The following is a 17,564-nucleotide window of genomic DNA, read 5'->3' as shown; positions in this document are numbered from 1 at the left end:
TTTTTCAGGGAAAGTAAAAAAATCTATTTTTTTTTTTTTTTATGCAATGAAGAAGGAACCAAAGGCCAGGAGCCTGCAAACTGTTCCCTCCAATAAAAAAAACAAAAACAAGATAGCTGAGAGCCAAATTCAAGATCCATACATTTTGAGATGCCCGGAAGCACTGCGTGCGAAAGACTGGAGAACATAGGAAGTAGGAAATACAGACAGAGGGAGACAGTTGCAGAGCTGACCTGTTCCATACATTAAGGAATATAAGTAATGGCTAACTCTTGCATTAAACAACTGGACAGAGAAGAGATGAGAGTTTGTTGCTAAACGGGTGCTACGCACCTGCCATAGTGGTACAGGGATGCAAGCAGACAGTTCAGAGGAGCAGTGACCATTAAAGCAGCAACACAAAAGAGATAAAGATACAACAGTGTGGCAAAAAGACAGAGGTTGAAGGGAGCAAATATGAGGAGGAATGTTAATGAGACGAAGAGCCCGTGACTCCACCCTGTAGAGAAGTGTTGTATGCTGGAGAGCTTCCCCACACTTAAGAGTTGTACTCTACACTGGGGCGAATAAAACCTGTGTATAAAGTCAACAATTGTGCAGGGGTAAAGAAGGCATGGAGTCAGCTTAGAACACCTAATCTCTTGGAAGATGATTTTACAAGAGAGGTAATATGGTCTTTCCAAGATAAGTCCTAAGAATGAAACCCCAAGTAAGTTTTAAAGATGATGCAGGATAGAGCCAGATATTGTTAAAAATAAGAGGGTACTCCTATGGAAGATTTTTTCAGGCTGATAGATGTAAGAACTGAGTTTTTGATGCATTAAAAACATGATTATAGGCCTTCTATTTTATGAAGGCAGTTTCGGTGTGGCCTCCTAAGACCTCACACTGCTAGCTGTGTTGCCACATCGCCACCACACACGTGCTCCTCTCTCTCTCTCTCATATTAATATTTATGTTAACTGCTTCTAATTTTATTTTCTTTATCTTTTTTCTCGTTTTGACTTTTGATGGGCAAGTTTTCATGGCGGGAGACTGACCGAGTATGACTCGCACACCTCTCGTGTCACTGTACTTGACAACATCGCAAAAGCAACGCTGACAAGTCTTTTGGAATTTATACTATATTACAGCTTTTCTTTAATTACATCTATGCAGAGTATTTAAAATTCATTTATAAGTAGTTACTAACTTAAAATAGGAGAGAGAGAGAGAGGGAGAGACAGGTGAGCAGGAGTAATTACACGTGTGTGGTGGTGGTGGTGATGTGGTAACTAAGCTAGTGGTGTGAGGTCTTAGGCAGCCCCACCCAAACTGCCTTCTTAAAATAGAAAGCCTATAGTTTTACCCTAATCAGAGATATGAGCCAAGTCAGACATTAAGTGTGCCATAGCCTCATTCCTTGTTTGTTGAAGTAACTGCTGAGATGGACACTGAAGGAAGCAAATGGAAAGGTGAAGAGTGGAATCATCAGTGTACGAGTGGATAGGGTTAGATGTACAGCTTAGGTCACTGGCGAATAAATGGAAGAGAGTTGGTGATAGGACAGAGCCCTGAGGAACACCACTAATGATAGCTCTAGAGATGAACAGTGACCATCTAGATAAGCAGCTATAGAATGACCAAAAAATATGCTAGAGATGAAGATACAGATAGAAGGATAAGAGGGCAGTTTGGAATTTAAAGATTTATGCCAGACTCGATCAAAAGCCTTTGAGATGTCAACTGCAATGGCAAAGCTTTCTCCAATGCCCTGAATGGAGAATGACCAGGAGTCTGAAAGGTAGGTGAGAAGATCGTACGTGGAGCATCCCTGGCGGAACTCATACTGATGATCAGAATGATGACTGTGATATGAGAGATGCTTACAATATTTTTATTAAGAATGGACTTGAAAACTTTTGAAATACAGGATGTTAGTTAAAGGATTGGGAATGGTCACCCATCTTTGGGACAGGCTGAATGAGAGCAAACTTCCAACAAGAAGGAAAAGCACAAGCTGATAGACAAAGGCAATGGAGTTTACCTTGGCAGGGCATAAGCACAGAGGCACAATTCTTGAGGACAACAGAAGGGACCCTATCAGGCCCAGCCCATATGCCTTGTTAGTAATGAGGCCAATGATGGTAGAATATGCATCGAATGAAGAAATCTTAACATCAGCCACGAGGAAGTCAGAAGAGGCAAGTGATGGAGGAGCAACACCAGAATCATCTAAGGTGGAATTGAAGGAGAAAGTCTCAGCAAAGAGTTCTGCTTTATCAGTAGAAGAAATTGCTACAAAGCCATAAGAGAGGAAAAGAAGAGGGAAGGACGAGGAAGTAAAGTTGTTTGAAAATTTTGGGAAAGGTGCCACAGGGAGTGGGAAGAATTCAAGTTAGAGAGTTCAGAGCATTTAGTATGAACGAAATTATTTTTAGCAGAGCGGCAGAAATATAAAAGAGATGAGAGTCAAAAGAGGTCTGGCTCTGGAACCTTTTGTAGACCTTCTCCTTGTTGTGGACAGCATTAGAACAAGCATGATTAAGCCAAGGCTTTTCTGCATAAGTCAAAAGAATAAGAGAAAGGAATGTATGCTTTCATGCCTGAGAGAATAACCTCCGTCATACGCATGGCACACTCAGATGGCTCTTGGCCATGGAAGCAATAATCATTCCAGGAAAAATCAAAGAAGAGTTGCCTGAGGGCCTCTCAGCTGGCAACTCCAAAGTGCCATAACTGACGCTTCTTTGGAGAGTCCACAGGCCTTACTGGAGCGACAGCACAGGTTATGGCGATAAGGTTGTGACTGGAGGTGCCCATCAGAGAGGAGAGATTAACAGCATGAGCAGAAGGATTAGTTGTAAGGAAGAGGTCAAGTATGTTGGAACTCTCTCCAAAGCAGTCAGGGAAATGGGTGGGGTGCTGTACAAGCCACTCTAGGTCATTAAGGATAGAAAAGATGTAGGCTTGTCCACCAAGTGGATCAGTGAATGGAGAGGAAAGCCAAAGGTGGTGGTGAACACTGAAATCTTCTAGAAAGGAGATTTCAGAGAAAGGGGAAATGGATAAGATATGTTCCATCTTAGAAGATAGTCGAAGAATTTTTCACAGTCAGTAGAATTAAGGGACATGTAAACAGCACTGATATATTTAGTCACAGAATGGAAAAGTTACTACATGACAGTTTTGTGATACCAACTCTAAGACTAACGTATGGAAGTGAAGCTTGGACCTTGTTGGAGGGACGGATGTCAAGAGTGAAGGCACTGGAAATGAGTTATTTGAGAGGAGCATGTGGAATCACATGGAGAGACAGACTGACAAATGAGGATGTGAAGGAGCATTGTGGTGTAGATGTAGATGTGATAGGAAGCGTTAGGAGAAACACAATGAGGTGGTTTGGCCATATGGAGAGGATGGAGAGTGAGAGACTGATGAGGAGAGTGTATGTGAGTCAGGTGGAGGGGGGGGGAAGGGAGGGGGAGGCCAAGGATGAGATGGAGGGATGGAGAAGTATATGAGAGAGGAGGGTGTAAGCTGGGAGCAGGGCAATGAAATGGTGGGGGACAGGGCGACACGCAGGTGTTTTGTTTGTAGCCACTCTTACAGAATTAGGGCATCTGGTGATTGATAGATAGATAGATAGAAAGATAGACAGAATGACAGTAAAGCCAAAGCCAGAGAGTAGAGAATTCAGAATATTCAAGTTAAGGACCATGAGACCAAGATATGATGTTGCAAACATATACACACTGCCATCTCTGGCACTGAAATGACAGTAGGGAAAGTAGGAGGATACAGAGAAGGGTTTGCTATCAGTCGCCTCAAACAACTGAGTCTCGGTTAGGAAGAGATTGTGCAGTTTAGTGGAGAGGTAGTGCTCAGCAGAGAGAAAGTTACAGGAATGGCCACGAGCATTGCAGAAATGAAGAAGTGAGTCAGACAGTGGTTCCAGGCATCTTGCTGGGTCATCACCAGGAAAGGGGCAGATGGCAGGGGCTTTGATGGTCCCCCCTGGGGACTCCGAGGCTTGGTTATTAGATGCCCTCTCTCCCCCCTTTTTTTGTAATATTTTGAATACGAACTGAAGTATGTAATGTGCCTGTAGTAAGGTGTTGACAGTTAGAGGAACTTGTATTGGAGAGCATGCTGGCTTAACCTCTGGGTTACTGAAACACTGAAAAAGTTCAGCAAAGGGGGATGGTCAGGAACTAGTCCCAAGGGCTGATGACAAGGGAACTCCAGCTCTCCCTGTCATCAGCTTTCCATTCACCTTGGGCGTTCCACCCTGTTCGACTGGTGCTACAGTCTACTCCCACAAAGGTCCAGCTACATTAAAATTACTCTTGAACCTCCTTCAACAAAGTGGGAAAAAAAAAAAAAAAAAAAAAAAAAAACACTATGCAGCTGATCTAAGTTTGGTCCAAATGTCTCCAGAGTAACCGCCATCTTATATTAATATGCAGTACTGTATATTAATACATAAACATGCTTTAAACATTACAGTAGCCCCTGCATTCCTCCCATTTGAGAGCTCACCTCAAAGCGCGGTGTGTACCACTTCTCAACTCTGATACTCTTCAGCTCCTCCTGACCGTTGACAAGAGCCTTGATGGCCCACCAACCCTCTTTGGGCAGGAAAGGCAGCTTGAAGGACATAGACACCACTCCAACATTGGTGGGGCGTGACGGCCATCGTCGCATCACATAGCCATCAGGGTCCTACAAATACCAACCACAAGAATGTACAATGATAAAAACAAGGATACTGTACTGTATTGTACTGTCTTAGAATAAAGGTACCATTATGCAGGAGACCTCCACTTTATGAACAGGTTACGTTTCTGAAAAACCGTTCGCTATGCGATATTTTGTTGTGCAAACCCACTATCATCATCATCATCATCATCATCAGCCGTTTGAGTATCCACTGCAGGACCGGCCTATCCCTACCGAAGTCGGGACGATACAGCCAATGTATCTCTACCAAGTGGCTTAGGCTGTCTAGCAGAGATTGTATGTAGGGTGAGAAGTGCTTGTAAGTGTAATTGTAGTGTTGGAGTGGCTTTGGATGTGTGTGTAGTCTGTGAACCAAGTGTAATCGGCCCGCGCAAGCCGACTGGGTGCAAGCATACATTATAGTAAGCGACACTGGTTCAACCACAGCACCCCTTGTGTCCGCCAATGTAGTACGTGGCTGGGTGAACACTCCCAAAGTTTATTACCCTGTCGGGGCGCGAACCCTGGTTCACCCGTGTACGAAACGCACACTCTACAACTGTACCAAACATGGGTTAAATGGAGTTTGGTTCCAGGACCCATATTTGCCCCCCATTCACCTGTATTAACTCCTTTTTTGCTCAATCTGAAACAATACTTGTGTATTTTATGACTCCACTGCAGGGTCAAGAGCTTGGGTGGCACTTTTAGCTCACAGAGACAATGTATTTTCCCTTGTTTCTTGACAACCTCTGCTGATTTAAAAATTGTTGAGACCGTCAATGGGACTAGGCCATGGTGTTGAGTTACAGTATGTTGTCTGTCTTCTCACCGCTCTTGAGCCTCCTTACTGTATCTAATTTCATCTTAAGTGAAAAGCTCTTCCTGGCAGACTTGGCAACTTGTTTGCCGAGGTTGTAGCTGAGCATCTGGGCAGCATGATGACAAAATAAATGTTGCATGTGTGGTGGCGAGGTACTGTACTGCTTTGGATGGTAGGGTGGGAGTGAAAGGTGCACATTTTCTTCGTTAATGGCAACGTGGTGGAATCAACTGACTGACAGGGCACTCGGTTTAAAAATGCCCCGGGAAAACAATTCATCATAGCAAATTTTGGCTTTCATCAGGCGAGTGAAGGGTAGTAAAATGCAACCTTCGTTAAAGCGAATTTTGGTGCGTGATCGTCCGTAAAGTGGGGGTCGCCTATACTACTGTTGTTGTATCCCATACCCAACAATCCACTGACATTTCATCATTTCAAGGGAACTGTTCATGGATACATTTTATAAATACAGTATTAAGGTTATGAAGTGTATAAGATGAGACTTGGGTGAGGTATTGAGTGTGTGCCATACTGTTTATTAATCAAAATTAAGGTGAAGACCTCAAGTGTATTATGAGCTGCATGAGATGAGACCACTGAGCTCTATTACTGGTATATGGGCGGGCTCTCTCTGCAACGAGTGTATGACTTACAGCCACCAAGGTTGAAACACCCGGACTCATCGCCTCCACCATAGTAATGCAATTGGAACACTGTTTTTAGTTTGCTGTCTCGGTTTCCATACTGTTTCTGTGTATACAGATATATCATAATACCAATATAATCATCCATCCATCATCCAATACTATGTTGCCCCATGAAGGGCGTAGGAACCCGGGACTAGGAAAGTTGGTCCTGACATTTAAGATGAGAGTGACCAGCCTCACTCATCCCTGAGTGTCATTATGTGAGCAATAAACCCCAACCACCCCTTGGATATAAACCTACACAGGCTCAATCCAACTGGAGCACTTTAATTACCCACTAAACCACCTAGCACCTTAACTTGGCTATATGGTTCCCACAAAGCGTATTAAATGGTTTCCTGGTGTACAGGAAACCATTTGGCTTGTCACTCAGTGTAGAGCTACCCATAGGCAGAAGGAAGAGGAAAGAATGAAGGAAAGAAAGACAGAAGAGAGAGTGTAAAGTAACCTGCTGGCAGAAGAAAGCAGAAAGAGTGAAGAAAAGAAAGACAGAAAAGGAAGGATGGAAGAGAGGAAAGGGCAGACACCCAAAGCAGCACTAAACTGAGTGAGTGCATGGTAAGCACCACCAATATATATATACCTGTATATATATGATTTTTTTCTACCTAGCTCTACAAATCATACGATATATTTAGCCAGGAGTATGAATAAAACATCATCATGGCTTGCTGCTGTGCAGACCATACTATTTTGTTTGTTTGTTTGTTTGTTTCTCTCTATGACCGCCTTAACCTAACGTCAGTTTAATTATGATGGTAAAGATAAAATTGAAGTCGATGGAAAGAGCACATATATGAAAATAATGTATTTTGCCATCATATTTTATTTTATTTATTTTTTGGTCCAACTCTGGGCAAAGGCTTCTATTCAGGGCCTATCGCCAGGGCATATCCCCGAGGCCCAGTAGTACTCCTACATCTCCACATATCACCACTACAGTGCTAACACCCACCATCCATATTGAATACTGTACATGCTAGAACTGTCTCATACAGGACTGGTGTACTGGTATTAGTGGGGATATTTTTATAACATGTCAGCTGGTCTTCTGGTAGACCTATAAAATCTACTTATTTATGAAATTCAAGTCCATAAACTGTTCCCTGTCCCAGTGGAGATTTGAACCAGGATCCATTAGGACTGCAGGCCACCTCTTTACCATTTGAGCCACTGCCTCCCCCCATTATAAGAACATTATATACAGTAAAAATGTAATTACCTATTGGCTATCAACAGTACTACCTACACATATCTTCATATACATAAACATACTTCCATAATTATTTCTTACTGATTTTTAATTACAATCAACCTGGCCAGCTGCTTTCTTACTTTAATACCAATACTTTCTTCTGTGATAAATTTCTTAATGTGATGTATCCTAATAATACCATAGCAATGTGATACCAGTTTTATTAATTTGTGAACATGATTGTCCTCAACGGAGGTGTCAAACATAAGGGTGTTTAGACCATCCATCCATCCATCATCCAATCCTATGTCGCCCCAAGAGAAGCATAGGAGCCTGGGGCTGGGTAAGTTGGTCCTGACATTTAAGATGAGAGTGATCAGCCTCACTCATCCCTGAGTGGCATTACATGAGCAATAAACCCCAACCACTCCTTGGATGTACACCTACACAGGCTCAATCTGACTGGAGCACCTCAATCACCCACCAGACCACCAGGTGCCATAATTTTGTTATATGGTTACCACCCAGCATAGTAAATGGTTTCCTGGTGTACAGGAAACCATTTGGCTTGTCATTCAGTGTAGAGTCACCCATAAGCGGAAAGACGAGGAAAGAATGAAGAAAAGAAAGAAAGAAGAGAGAGTGTAAAGTAACCCGTAGGCAGAAGAAAGAAGAAAGAATGAAGGAAAGACAGAAGAGAAAGGAAGGAAACGAGGAAAAGGCAGACACCCAAAGCAGCACTAGATCAAGTGAGTGGATGGTGAGCACCCACCATCTACCACAAAGGTGTTTAGACAAATATTTTCTAGAGCAGTGGTTCTTAACTTTTATTGAGTAACGGACCCCTTTGAGAATCTGGTGAAAGCTATGGACCCGTTCCCTAGAAAAAATGCACATCAGCACATAAAACATTTTGCATACAATGAATATACCTTGTACTATTGACAACTATCTCATGCAGTGTATGACATACACAAAGTATAAAACAGTCTTTACAAGGAATTATGTTTCTCACTCTTTTTTGGGCAAAAACTAAAGGCCACTCAATGAAAAAGTGAAATACATCCAACTTGCGCAATCAAACAAAACAAAACTATAATTCTGCTCAAAAGTTCATTTCAGTGACAAGGTTGTTGTTGTTTTGCATGAATAAGAAGATGAAATTGTGGAATGGTCTTTGACAAGGTAACATGCATGTCATCTCTGACATCCAGTTGATTTCGACTTTTTGTTTTGATAGAAACAAAAGCTGAAACCCTGACTCACAAAAGTATGTAGTAACAAACGGAATCAGAGCACCCATAGTTCGCTTTGCCATGCAGACGAGGGAACGAACACTAGAATTCTTCAAGACTCTTCAATTTTTATTTTTTTTTGCAGCTAATACTGCCAAATAGCATCAAGCAATATTGCTAAATTGTTCTCAATTGTTCTGACCTTCACGGACCCCCTGAAGCCCATCCATGGACCCCTTGGGGGTCCATGGACCCCAGGTTAAGAACCCGTTCTAGAGTAATACTTAACGAGATGTTGTGTAACACAGCTGCGGAAATAACTAATGGCATAAGCTTATTGACAGAGTTAGAGAAAGAACAGAGAAATTAGTTGGAGAAGAACAGGGAGGCTTTAGGAAGGGAAGAGGTTGTGTAGATCAGATATTCATTCTTAGATCTTTAGTGGAAAAGTTTCAAGAGAAGGGAAAGAAGTTGTATGCAGCTTTCATGGATTTAGAGAAAGCATATGACAAGGTGGATAGACAAGGATTGTCGAAGGTGTTAAGAATATATGGAGTAGATGGGAAGTTGTTGAATGCTGTGAAGAGTATGTACGATGGTGCGAAGGCTGCAGTGCGTGTGGATGGTGAACTAAGTGAATTTTTCTCTTTGAAAGTTGGGTTGAAACAGGGATGTGTCATGTCTCCATGGTTGTTCAATCTGTACATGGATGGAGTAATAAAAGAGGTACAAGGTAGGGTAGTGGATGTTGGAGTGGTCCTGGTGAGAGAGGATAGTGTTTGGAAACTCCCTGTACTGTTGTTTGGAGATGATACTGTGTTGCTGAGTGAAGACGAAGGGGAGCTGCAAGGCTTGGTGGATGAGTTTGGAAGAGTGTGTAAGAAACGGAATCTAAAGGTAAATGTAGGGAAGACTAAAGTGATGGTCTTTGAGAGAGGTGAAGTCAGTGAATGTACAGCGAGGTTGGATGGTGAGGAATTGGAAAATGTGAGTACGTTTAAGTACTTGGGTAGTGTGATGAGTAAGGATGGAGGTTTGGAGGGTGAAGTGCTTGAAAGGGTACAGCAGGAAAGAAAGGTTGCCGGTTCTTTGAAAGCAGTGATAAGAAACAGGGAAGTGAGCATGGAAGTGAAAAAGTTACTACATGACAGTATTGTGATACCAACTCTAACGTATGGAAGTAAAGCTTGGACGTTGTTGGAAGGACACAAGTCAAGAGTGAGAGCAGTGGAAATGAGTTATTTAAGAGGAGCCTGTGGAGTCACGTGGAGAGACACGCTGATGAATGAGGACATAAAGGAGCGTTGTGGTGTGGATGTGGATGTGATAGGAAGTGTTATGAGGAACACACTGAGGTGGTTTGGCCATGTGGAGAGAATGGAGGATGAAAGACTGACGAAGAGAGTGTATGTGAGTGAGGTGGAGGGGGGAAGAGGAAGGGGGAGGTCGAGGATGAGATGGAGGGATGGGGTGGAGAGGTATATGAGAGATGGGGGTGTGAGTTGGGAGCAGGGCAGTGAAATGGCGGGGGACAGGGTGACTTGGAGGCGATTTGTTTGTGGCCACCCCAAACGGGATTGAGGCGTCTGGCAATAGATAGATAGATAAGCTGATGCTTTAAGATTTTTTTTTTTTTTTTTTGCACAATTTGAAAGCATTTCTCATTTTCATCAGAGATTTTAACCACACTCACTTGCATAGAGGCAGCCTCTCCTGACTCTCCTGCCAATAATGGTGCTCAAATAACTATAGCCTTTAGATGCTAATACCAGTGCTTCCTAAGATGGAAGAATCTTTTTCTCAGCCATTTAGCATATCCGGTAATCATGTAAAATTAGCAACAACAGTATGTCTTACCTGTGAAATGAAATGCCTTCTCTCTGCGATTAATTCCTGTGCCCATTATTGCATCTGTAAGCTGCACTGTGGACCATGGCAATACAATAAAACCTCACTAGAATGGATATCGGGACCCATGCCATTCCAATAAAAGCAACATATGGACTTCCCCCTGCTAAGATATTTTCATACATGAAAAGTGTTATGGCCATAATCCTGCTTCACCCCACCAGTTCCTTCTAACTAGTGGCAATATCCCATTGGCCACTTAACTTTTCTCAAATGCCACTATAAATAATTTACTGCACAACACAGTATGATTTTAGCAAGGTTTAGACTCGATAAAGGCCATATCTAACACACACAAAAAAATGTTTTCATGCACAAAAAGCATCATGGCCACCATCCTGCTTCATCCCCATCAGTTCCTTCTATTCTATCTATCTATTGCCAGATGCCATAATCTCTTAAGAGGTGGCCATTTGACTTTGAGTTATTGGTTTTATGGGGAGGGGCACTAACCCTCCACCAACCCACTTGTTGACACGTAGGGAGCATGTATGGGTTGGTTATATGGTTACCACCCAGCGTTGTAAATGGTTTCTTCTAGTTTGTAGTAATATCCCATCTGCCTCTTAACTTTTCTCAAATGCCACTTTAATAATTTATTGCAAAACACAGTAAAATTTATGCAAGGCTTGGACACAATAAAACTCACAATAAAAAAAATACATATTTTCCTACGTAATCATTCCGACTCACTTGGCTCACCCTACTCTCCCTCCCCACCTTGCCAAGTGTTTATCATCATTCAGCACCTGGTGATGGATCCTTCAGAGCAAATCCTTCAAAATCATTACCCATTATCTTCAGCGTCATCGACAAGGAACAGTGAATCATGCTCCCGATTGTTTTCACTGGAAGGAACTAAATCATGAACGAAAACTGGAGGCGTGCCTTGTACTTACGTGCTGTATGATGTATTTAATCTTAAGCACTTTTTAAATACTGTATTGTACACTTTATACACCTTACTTTTATGATCTTACAAACTAAAGATGTTAACTCTGTCTGTACAGTAATCCCTGTAAGACCCGGATGCCCAGGTCCCGGACACCCTAAGTCCTGGACATTTTGGGCTCAGGTCCTCGGACACCAAGACTGGGGGGGGGGGGAATCAACCCTACTCTGAATGTGCCAGGCGGTGATGAGCAGCTGTGTTTTGGCGCATACTTCCCCTCATGTCTGCAAGAGCGCCCCTGCATCCTCCCCACTGCCCGTCTACCTACCATCGTGACTGCACCCTTGCCACTACGGCTCCCCATGTGCTCGCTATTGTGGTGGTGCCCTACCTGCTGCTGACCCTGCTGTTCCCCTGCTACCTCTTATTCATGTGTGTGACAATGGCCCCACCGCCCAAGAAGAGGAAACGAGTGGTTCTGACTCTGGAGAAGAAGAGGGAGATATGGAGAAGGTGGAGGCGGGATGGTCGACTTCCCACATCCTCTGAGAATTCAACCTGGCCTGTTCTACCTTGTTCAATATCAAGAAATCCCGGGACAAACTCACCCAGTGCATGGCAGACTTCACATCGAAGACCAAACGCAATGTGTGGAGGAAGTAATTGCAGAACTCAACCGCTCCACACTGATTTGGTATCATCAACACCATGCTGCCGGTGTGCTGGTGCATGGTGCAGGGCTGAAGGCTGCTGCTGAGAAGTTCACAAGGTTACACAACTCTCCAGGCTTCAAGGCATCCGAAGGGTGGCTCTTCACTTTCAAGTTACAACATGGACTTACCAACCGTAAGGTCCATGGTGAAGCTTTGGACCCCAACAAGGAGGGAGCAGAGGAGTTTCAGCAGAAGGTGAAGGGCTTGCTCGATAAGGAGGGCCTCACTCTCAGTCAAGACTACAATGCTGACGAAACTGGTCTACTCTATCACTCGCTGCCCACGAACACCCTAGCAGAGACGGAGAAGCGTGTACCTGGATGCAAGCACTACAAGCAGCGGATATCTGCTTTGTGTTGTGCCAATGCTAACGGCATGCAACGGCTCAAGCCCGTTATTGCTGGCTGTGCAAAGCAGCCTCGGTGCCTTCGTGGGTTGATGGATGTCCTTCCTGTCATTTGGTATCATTCTGTGAAGGCTTGGTTCACTGCCAATATCTTCAAAGACTGGTTTCGCCAGCACTTTGTCAAGGAGGTCATCCATTATCAGATGACGACACTGGGAATACCACGCAACCAGGTAAAGGCCCTCCTTCTTCTGGACAATGCACCTGTGCAACCGTCCGACAAGGAGTTGGTGGCTGAGAATGGCCACATTAGGTGCTTGTTTTTGTCAATTAATACTACTGCTCTCATCCAACCAATGGAGCAAGGAGTGATCGTGGCAATGAAGAGGCTGTACCGTCGTATGTTCCTGGAAGAGGCAATGGTTGTTCTCGAGGACAAGAGCGAGTGCAGGGAGGGACAGGACACGCAAGGCCAGCAGACTCTGGAAAACCTTCGCTGCTACAACCTCAAGTCAGCCATGTACAACTGGGCCAGTGCACGGAGAAAAGTCCCTATCAAGACTCTGGAAAGTGGTTGGTCCTGTCTGTTTCTCGGAGCTGATGTTGTGCACGACTTTCTAGGTTTTGACGCGGATGACTTCCATGCGCGTCTTCGTGTCAATGGCGATGAGGTGGATGTGGATGAAGTGCATGAGCGGCTGGATGATGACGAGGGCGATCCTGGGTATCAGATCATGTCTAATATTGAGATCACATCTTCAGTTGCAGGTACAAGTACTCAGCTTGAAGATTCCAACGACAACAGCGAGGATGATGCAGACTCCTCTCATTGCGCCATTACTCCAGCCATCCCCAAGCTGAGCACAACTCCGGGAGCACGTAGAGTTCGTTCTGGACTACCTTGAACACTTGGACTGAGACTGAGACATGGGGCCCCTGGGACTTGTGGAGGAAGTGCAAGCTTTTAGGCAGCACATCATCAATCGCCAGAATCGCCGTTCCTTACATCAATCAACCACTGACATCTTCTTCAGGCCCATGATCCCTGCCGTGCCCAGCCCTGGCTCCACACCACTGCCTCACCAAGATATGCCTTCCACCTCCGAGCCACAGTCCAGCACATCGGCCACAGTGGAGCGTCCACTGGACGTGAGTTTGTAGCTATCTTCAGAGTCGTCTGCAGTGCGTAGCCCATCACCACGTCCCAGGAATGAGCCCCTCGGCCACCTGCAACACCTACTCTCTGGCTCTGACTGTGAATAAACAACAAAAACTCACCACTAGACCACATAGGAATTTACAGTGTTGTGCAGTGTTAAGAACAGAATGTGCAGTGTTAAGAAAGTAGAATTCAGAGTGCAAAGGATTAAGTGCAGAGTGCAACACTGGCATGTTTCAAGTGCAGCGCAAGTAAGAAAAGACTGTGCAATGTTAAGAAACTAGAATTCAGCGCGCAAAGGTTTAAATGCTGAGTGCAACACTGGCAAGTTTCAACCGCAGCACAAATAAGAAAAGATTGTGCAGTGTTAAGAAAGTAGAATTCAGAGTGCAAAGGATTAAGTGCAGCACAACACTGGACTACTGTACGTGCTTCAAGTGCACCTTCACCACTGTCTCAGCCTGAGAGGAGGTGGGTTAATCTTCACAACGGCCACGGACGTGTCGTAAGTACCCTGAACACTGCTAAATATTTTCCATACTCACTTCTAATTTCTCATTCTCTGGTTTCTTTTCATTTACTTCATGGTTTGTCCCTTATTTATGTGCACAGGGTTTAAATAGGTGCTGTGCATCCCCAGTAGCGAGTTATTTAGGTGGCTTCAAAGTTAGGTTGGGTTAGGGTCCATAAGTACCTGTCCAGGGGGCATTTTCCCAAGTCTCAGACAAGACCAAGTCCCAGACATGCCTTTGGCTCTATTACGTTGGATCTTGGAGGGATTACTGTATATTTCACTTATCAATCGTCACCCTCAAGCAGTATATCAGGGCCTTCCGGGGAAATAATGAAGGGAAAATGATGTGGGCTGACTGAGGCAGAGCATGGGGGAACAATAGTGACGCCGCCAGCCAGCCACCAACCGACGCACAAACACACAAACTACTCGCCGTGTGATTAATGCTTGGTGTCTTGAATAAATATTAATATTAATGCAAACCCCTTTTCTACTTTTTTAGCATTTAGAAAGTACTTTATTGGTCTATCTATCTTTCTATCTATTGCCACATGCCTCAATCCCGTTCAGGGTGGCCACAAACAAATCGCCTCCACGTCGCCCTGTCCTCCGCAATTTCACTGCCCCGTTCCCAACTCACCCCCCTCTCTCTCATATACCTCTCCACCCCATCCCTCCATCTCATTTATTGGTACAACTTAATTTTAAACACTTTTCAAATATTGTACTGTAAACTTTATGCACCTTATTATTTTCGATCTTACAAACTAAAGATGTTCACTTTGTGTACAGGTTTACCCCGGTTTAACCCCTAGGATACGCAATTCGATCGACCGAACTTCCCTGAAAACCTGTATTTGGAGCCGATTTTTCAACTCTTACAGAAGTAAAAAGTTTTATGCCCAAGGTTTAGAGCTTGAATTTACACACTTTATGCAAAAAACCAGAGCATTTTAGACCAACTGGTTCATAAGCTACAGCAAGTCAAAGTTGAAAAAAGTTACCTTCCCAGGAAGGGCGACTCCAGTTTTCTATGCGCTCCCACCCTATCCCCCCCCTCATTCCTCCCCTCCCATTACCTTCCTCACCCACTCCCATCACTCCCCCCCTCTTTTCCTCCCCTCCCCCCTACCCCCACCCTTCAGAATTGTCCAGCCCATTTTTGTTTTTTTCAAACAATAGCATGCAAAATAATGTCGGTGTTCCTCACTCACTCCCAAAACCCTTCCCCCCAACACTTCTCCCCTCCTCACCTTCCCTCATAGCTGTATAGCAGTCAAAATAAAAACGAAATTGAGCCAAAGCATGTAAAATCTTTTTCTTGGTGTTACTCACACACTCCATCCCCTCTCCCCTCACCCCTTCCCCCATCCCCTCCCCTCAGAGCTCTTAAGTCAAACAGCTGTAACAGTTTCAAGGGGAGAAAAAAGCTAAAGCATGCAAAATAATGATAACTGTGTAAGAGAAAGACAAACACACAAACACACCATTCCCCAAAAAAAACAATGAAAAAACACAGACATTCAAAAAAAACACGAAAAACACATTGTTCTGTGCATCGGTGTATGCAATTACACAAACAATATTCTGGTACTGAATGAAAACATGCGACATGAATAGTAATAATGACATATAATACTCTGGGGGCGGGGGGAGGTAGGCGGACGCCATACTACAGGGGGTAGGGAGTTAGGGGGTGGGGGTGGGGTGGGGAGAGGCCTGGAGGGGTGGTATGGGGGTATAGAGGTGGAGATAGACACCACAAGACAAAAAGGAAAGGCAGAGAGGGAGTACAGGGGTGTGAGGGTGGGTAGGGGGGATATAACCCTCCCCAGGTAGACATGGAGGGGGGGAAAGGGGGGGAACCAAGGTGATATGATGAAGGACGGTGGGGGAGGGGGAAAGAGGGAGCAGGAGACAGTCAGAGGCGAGGGAAGGGGAGAGGGAACAAAGGTATTGGGGTAGAGGTAGGTGGCGAGAGGGTGGTGGGGGAGTCACCCCCCCCACCACCATGGGTAGGGGCCCAGATCCTCCCCCCTCCCTACTCAGGACTTAGTTCTCATTGGTTTGCATCAATATACGCCACAGTTGGGCCGAAGCCTAGTGTCCACAGTGTTTTTACAAAGGCTCCTCTATCGATCCTATTTGGCATCAAGCAAAATTCTGGAAAAGGATCGATCGATCCTATTAGTACTTTAGGGGTTAACGATGTAATTGGTTAGGTAAAACCCCATCGTTTGGTGGGATATTGTATATCGAAGTACTTTTAACATACAGTATAAAGCAATGTGGAGCATTTACCAGCCACTGGTTTCCCCCCCAACTAAACCTAAAACCCATCCAAATGGGCCCAAAAACAAGTTTAAAGCCAATCTAAATGGCCTAACAGCTGTAAAAGAAGCTAACCTAAGACTGACACTTGCAAATAACTCACTAAAACCAACAAATCATATCTGAAAATCATCAAATATGTCTGGAAAAAAGCTTAGTAAACTGTACCCCAAACTGACAATGTTCACCCCACCTATGGCTAAAACACATTAATCTAAGTCTAAAAACAATTTATAAATTAACCTAAACACACAATTTTAGTCTGAAATATCATCAGAATTGTAAAAAAATAAAATAAAAACCCATCGTTAAACCGGGGTTTGGCCATCGTTAGGCGGTATGGTGGTATTTCTACCCCCATCGTTAAGCCGGGGTAATGCATCTAGGGGTATCATATATTGAGGTATTACTGTATTTCACTTATCACTCGCCACCCTCGAACAGTATATCAGGGACTTCCAGGGAAATGATGAACGGTGGGAATGATGCGGGTCAGACTGAGGCCAGAGCATGGGGGAACAATAGTGATGCCGCCAGCCCACCACCAACCGACACACGAACATACAAACCACACAGACAATATGGCGGCCCCGGCCTGAGGTTAGGCAGTCCGGACCGCTTCTAGCTTTTTCGGATATTTCCCGATATATGTATAAAAATAATTCCAGTTGGCTCCTTGACTCCATAAAAAAGTGAATTCTGGTCTAGTGAAGTCATACTGTATATATTTTCCGGACTCATCAACTAATTTCAAAAGGGGTGGGCATCAGGTGGGGTGTAACATGGCTGCCACTACACAAGCACCACCCTGGCAGTAGACATAAAAACTACGCGGCTTTGCCCATGAGAAAGACCCTCAGTATTATAGAGCTCAGTGGACGGGACTTAAGCAAGCTATGCAGAGTGTTCCTTACTGTAAATTAGTGAGCTTGGAATGTTGTACAGCTCTTTCTGCTGGATATGGCTTGGGATGATCACAGCCATATCTGGCCAGACTAAACAATTTCAAATATGCTATTTGCTGAGTCAGTAACACACAG

General features: G+C 44.2%; 1 protein-coding gene across 1 annotated transcript in view; it reads right to left on the bottom strand.

Moving 5' to 3' along the window:
• LOC145404992 (CD109 antigen-like) overlaps nucleotides 1-17,564 on the bottom strand; it is a 172,832-nt gene that overhangs the window by 128,905 nt on the left and 26,363 nt on the right. The window contains exon 5 of the mRNA XM_080276493.1: nucleotides 4,522-4,704. Coding sequence (XP_080132619.1) covers nucleotides 4,522-4,704 — 183 coding nt within the window. The remainder of the gene's footprint in view (nucleotides 1-4,521; nucleotides 4,705-17,564) is intronic.

This window comes from Coenobita brevimanus, chromosome 65, assembly GCF_032717465.1.
Source record: "Coenobita brevimanus isolate Jiangsu-jjx chromosome 65, ASM3271746v2, whole genome shotgun sequence".
Lineage (NCBI taxonomy): Eukaryota > Metazoa > Arthropoda > Malacostraca > Decapoda > Coenobitidae > Coenobita > Coenobita brevimanus.
This window is presented reverse-complemented; position numbering and strand designations above follow the sequence as displayed.